Source organism: Carassius auratus, chromosome 40 (genome assembly GCF_003368295.1).
Source record: "Carassius auratus strain Wakin chromosome 40, ASM336829v1, whole genome shotgun sequence".
NCBI lineage: Eukaryota > Metazoa > Chordata > Actinopteri > Cypriniformes > Cyprinidae > Carassius > Carassius auratus.
This window is the reverse complement of record NC_039282.1, coordinates 3,738,765-3,744,764: the sequence shown is the minus strand read 5'-3', so window position 1 is coordinate 3,744,764 and position 6,000 is coordinate 3,738,765. Positions and strand designations below refer to the sequence as shown.

The window sequence follows — 6,000 nt, the reverse complement described above, 5'->3', positions numbered from 1 at the left end:
ATGCCCGGGTTTGACTACAAGTTCCTGGAGAAGCCCAAGAGACGCTTTCAGTGTCCTCTGTGTAGCAAAGCAATGAGGGAACCCGTCCAAGTTTCCACATGTGGACACCGATTCTGCGATACCTGTCTGCAGGAATTCCTCAGGTAAGGAGCCACGTCTGACAGACACATACTGTGTGTTTTGCGTCAGGAATGAAGCGTGCCAACAACAACAACAACAGAGGATACACATAACCAGTATTTAAAGCGATGGAGTCGGCGGTTTAAAACACTGGGAATGATAAACAGTTCTGTCAATCATCCTTTCAACACGCGCATGTCTGTCATCTGCGCGTATTGACAGCTTTATATCTGCCCCGGGCCTTGAGTTGATCTGGCAGCCAATAGGATGCCAGGGATGTTTGTATGCAAATATGCAAATGAAGTTAGTCAGGAGACACATAATGACAGATAGAGCAGCTACATGTGTTCGCCAAGGAAATGCAACATGAACCGTTTAGAAAAGGAAAGGAAAGGACAGGATGGTAAACAGTTTAATGAAATCACATGATCAAACGTATAGCTTATGCTTCAACATAATGGCAATAGTTATATGAGAGCAGTTTTTGTTTGTAGTACCATAACGGAGTAGTTCCTTTCTTAAAAATGCATTTAACTGACAAAAATAGTAGCCTAAAAAAACTGGTTTTATTCAAGTAAAAACTATTAATTATTTACTTAGTCAACCTATATACACCAGCAAAACTCAAGTCAAGTAGAAGAAGCTCTTTAAGGTCACAGTTTGCCAGTGTGTTTGTGGAGAATGTAAATATTTGAAATGTTTTTGAGTAAATATTTTTTGCTTTACTAGATCCAGTTGTGGGCTAGGTAAATAAACGTGGTAGAAAAATATTTTCAGACCTGTGTGTGTGTGTGTGTGTGTGTGTGTGTGTGTGTGTGTGTGCACTGTCTGGCATTTTGACCCTAGGCACTACAAGGCTCTTGGAGGGGTCCTCATGTTGGATTAGAAAGCAAATCCTTTATTGAATCGCTGTACTGAAAGACTGCCAGATCGTTTGCGTGGCACTAATTTGTGTTATTTGCAATTTGTTTGCTAGGTTGTGTAGGACAGGCGTAGCAATGCATGGAACAGAGAAGCTCAAAGCCATGTGAAAAAAAACCTTTAAGCATTTATAAGTTCTGCTATATAGTGTAATGCTTATTGTCTGCATTGTGAATTGAGTTTCAGTGTAATAGCTTTCGTTGTCATCTAGCAGGAAATTCTATACAGTATCAACCAAAACTGCTTTACAAATTAGTTTATGACCATCAGAGTCAAGTGTATCAGCTATAAAGACCGCTATAAAGCAGGAGTGCCCACAAAGAACACTTCAGTGCTAGGAGTATAGTGTTATGTGTCATCCGGTCATTTGGATAGTTAGTTGCTTGGAGAATAACACGTTGACACTGTAAACATGGCACACTGGTTTTAAAACTGAATGATTGACAGCTGAGATGCACATTCTCCCCTGTGACGTTGTAGTCTTCCGTCATGAGTCATGCATAAATAAAAATGAAATGTTCACTGTAAAGAAATAGGTGTTAGAAAAATAAGTGTTGGTACTCCTGCATACACTACCGTTATATGGATCATGTAGTATAGTGAAATATTATTATAATTTAAAATAACTGGTTTCTAACTTTCTATTGTGATATATTTTGAAATGTAATTTATCCATGTGACGAAAAGCTGAATTTTTTAACATCATTACTCAAGTCATCAGTGTCACATGACCCTTCAGAAATCATTTTAATATGCAGATTTGCTGTCGAAGAAACATTAATTATCATCAGTCTTGAAAACAGTTGTGCTGTTTAATATTTTTGTGGAAAACCTGCTTCATTCTTTGAAATATAAACCTTTGTCAGCATTATACACTTCTTTACTGTTACTTTAGAATAATTTAATGTGTCTTTGCTGAATATAAATATTAATATTAAAAAAACTTTTGAACCGTAGTATATATTTTAGGTGAGTTAACTGGCAGCCTCACTCGAGTCAGATTTGGAATATAGAATATCCTTGTTTTTATATTTAGAACATTGACTTATTATTATATCATGCCATCACTGATATCCGGACACAGCAGGGAACATGAGAGCCTGAATTGATTTTATTAGTTTTTTAATGGTTTTGAAAATACATGATCAATTCAACAGCATCAATGGCAAAGTGCGAGTCACGGATAGGGCGCAGATCTTATCTAGATTTTCCACTCATCCAAACAGGTTTTGATTTTTTCTTGTCCTCGTGCTGTGGAATATAAACAGAACTTGTGCTGATGCTCTGCCCACATACAAAAGGTCACAGGGTTTGAATGTCCACTATAGACTCTCACAGAAACCCTGAATTAACATGTAGGTTTTGGGATAGAGGGAGGAAAAAAGGAAGCACATGATGCATTTTGCCTAAGGCTCTTTGTGTTTATGTTTGTTCTATTCGCAGTAAACCTCTTTCCTCTCACGCCTACATAGGAGAAAGTTTCTTCTAAAACGTGAAGCTGTGCTCAGTTTTCTTTTTTCTCAGAACTGCTCGAGATAATACAAATAAAAGAAGACGAAATGCAAGCAGACAATGCTTATGAATCATTAGGTCATTACTGTGTCACTGGGAAGAAAGCCAATCTACGTGTTTGCGTTATAAGTTGCTTTTATTCACCATCTTTTGTCTTCAGCTAATGAGTGACTTTTTAAAACTAGTTAAAGCTACGCCTATTTAGAGTGTACTGTGCCTATTATACATAAACCAGGCTTTCCACACATTTGGCAAATAGCCAATTTCTCCCTTTTTTGCTGTAATTCATGATTACATGAGTAAGTATCTTTTAGATTTTAAAGAGACTAGATGCACAAATTGCAATTTCTGGAAGAATAGTTTGCAGATTTCTTGTGTCCTTGTAGAATCATTCAGATCAGTTTTGTGAACTGATTCAATTGATTCATTGAAAAGATCCGATTCAAAAGAATGGAATTCACTATTCGTGAATTCATCATCAGTCTTTTGAAAGTTCTGTGCATAGGCCTTCATTGATTAGAAAATTATTTACTTATAATAAATTATAAACTTCATTAAATTGAATCTCCACGGAATGAGAAATTGATCTTTTAAAATGACTAAAAATCAAGATATTTTGTATTTTAATTCACCTCCACAACAGCTGTTTATTTATTTATTTTTTAATAATTATTATTCTTTGAAGATCCAGGAGTTTTTACGGTCTTTAAAAACTTGGATATATGAGGTAGCTTAATTTTAAAAGAGGGATTTCAAGAACTGGAAAGATCATGCTTTTATGAAATACATGGGTAATTTTAGAAAATAAAAATAAATTATTTTTTGTAGTTATGCCAAGATCTAAAATGTCTGATCAAAAATAAATTTTGAGTAAAAATATCCAGTAAAGTACAAACTGCTGGAAACGTTACCCATCCTCTGAATATTGTTGTGCACAATGGTGGGCCTTCCAGTCAAAATGTTTGAGAACCACTGATCTAAATGTCATATTATACATAACTTGTTGAATTTGTTTTCAGTTGATGTTTGGATCATGGTTTTCATGTATTGTGAATAACAGAATCAGAAACTCCCATGCTACGTGTTAAGATAAGTATGTGATTTCTTGGCATTGCGTGATAACCGAGCCGTCTCTTCTTCATTGTTGTGTGCTGTAAACACTCAAAGTTATTCCATCCGTTACTCCAGTCAGCTTCTGATCAGTTCAGACCTGCCGTCACATTGGGAAATTTTGGATTTGCACGGGTTGTGCTCTTGTACAGCTATGAATCACCATCTGCTGTGTTTAATTCATTATTAGAAAAGGGCCTCCAGCTACTTCAGCTTGAGTTTCACGCTGCATGCACACCTATAGACTCGTAAAAGTCCGTTTCAGATTCAACCCTGAATCATCTCAATCAAACGCTGTTCACTTGGATTTGTCCCATGCATATTGACTAGGACGGACATTGACTTGGCCCTCCATGTTGGTAATTGGAGCGTGTTTCTGCTGAAGGGGGAATGCTTAAGGAAGTCTGTTATCTCAGAAGGTCTAATCCGCTCCGGGAGGGTCAGGAGGGGCCGACCCTCAGGCCTCATCACTCTGGCAATCAGCTCAAGTCACATGACCGTGACACTAATGCAGAATAGATGAACCTTGAACTGAGGGCATTTGGTTCACTGCCAGCACACAAAAGAGCTTCTCATAATATGGGCTATCATCTCTGAATGCACATACAAGGGCACCCTTTACGTCATCGAGCAATGGTTTAGAGGAGTCAAGTCAAATAAACTCCTGGATTTTTTCATGTGGTGCTTTGTGAGATAGTGGTTTCTGGTTTGTAGTCTTTAATTCAAGCTTTGTTTGTTTATTGTCTGAACTTCTTGTGTACATATTCTATTAATGCTTATGGACTTCCATGGTTTTTTGTAGTACAAATAGTGTAAATAGTGCTTTCCATTAGGGGCGGAACGGTTCGTTTTGTTTTACGGTTTGTTTTACGGTTTTGGTACGGTTCGGTATGTGCTATTTTTATGGAAAAACAATACTTAAAAAAAAAAAAAAAAAAAAAAAAAATTATATCTAACTACAAGCAAAAGGCAGAAATAAATACAATAGAGTTAAGATACAAATAAAATAAACTGATTTCGGTTTTCTTTTTTTCTTTTTTTCTTTTTTAGGAAGGGCTAGCATTAGTTTTTAGGGACAGAAATTGAATAAAGTGATTAAATGTAAAACAGCATTGCATACTGAACTGTAAAGATTTTTCTTAAAGTTACAAAAGCTTTTCAATCAAGAGCAGTGAGTGATTTCTTTGTTGTTGTTGGATTAATATAAAGACTGTCACTTTAAGAGAATGCACTGAACTACATTTTGCAGAAAGGTGATTGCCATCTAAGATGGGTGTGTTTTTTTTCATCGCACTTTTCACAGTGCATTCTGGGATTGCCCTCTCTTCAAAGGAAAAACATGATGGAGCTTTAGAATGTGATCTAAACAGTCGCTGCGTCCAAAATTGCATACTGTCTAGTGGGTACTACATTTGGTTTGAAACTTACTCTGTGACTGTTAAAAAGTAAGTTATATATAGTATGAAAATAGGGGCCTATGATTAAATTCTGAGGGACTGCATTCGCCATGTGATGTTGCCTATACCAGCATCAGTTGGGTCACTTCACAAACCCTCTCCCATGGCCTCATGGGATAGTAAAGTCAGATGTGCACCTCAGAATCTCTACTTTTCACCTACTGTATTATGAATAATAATTTCACATACTATGGTGGTAGGTAGGTAGTCATATTTGGTCACTGGGAATGTTTCTTAAAAGGCAGCAAGATGTTTCTACCTAGGCCACCTTTTGGGACAGCCAATGATAAACATGGTGTCTATGTAGGCAGCTCACTAGGATTTGAAACTAAAGGTTTTCCTGCAAGCAATTGCTTCACATGCTGCTCCACACATCCTTTAAAATTAGTCGACCAACTTAGAGTAGATACTAATCTGCTTAAAATGGCAAGAACTGCATTTTCTGAGATTTATAAGAAATACATGACAAGGCCACCATACAGAAGCCACTTGTATCTAAAAGTACAAAAGCTGACTGTCCTGCTCTAAGGAGCATAAAACATTCACTTCTCTATTAAGCTTCAGTTTTCACAGCCTAATTGTCTCAAACAGAATGTCTTTTTTTCCTAGAGAGTCTGAATAGAGTCCTCTGTGTCTTGCATTGAAGTCAAGTCCTCCCGTGTCTCTTGAGAGCTGATGAAGCCTTGCAACGGAAGGATGGGTTTAACCAGGGTAGAATGGAGTAACTGGTGACAGGCAAAGTGGGAAAAGAAAGACTGACTTCTTTCCAGCCAGGGCCATCTGTGTGAACAACATCTTTTTTACATTAAAGCTCAAATTAATTGCCCGCTGTCCATTGAGATACAAAAAGGAGCCTCTTTGGCCTGCCACAGATAGTGAG

The 6,000-nt window shown here is 37.1% G+C and overlaps 1 protein-coding gene across 1 annotated transcript in view; it reads left to right on the top strand.

Annotated features, from left to right (window-relative positions):
* LOC113058278 (TNF receptor-associated factor 4-like) overlaps positions 1-6,000 on the top strand; it is a 31,554-nt gene continuing 25,554 nt past the window's right edge. The window contains exon 1 of the mRNA XM_026226040.1: positions 1-143. Coding sequence (XP_026081825.1) covers positions 1-143 — 143 coding nt within the window. The remainder of the gene's footprint in view (positions 144-6,000) is intronic.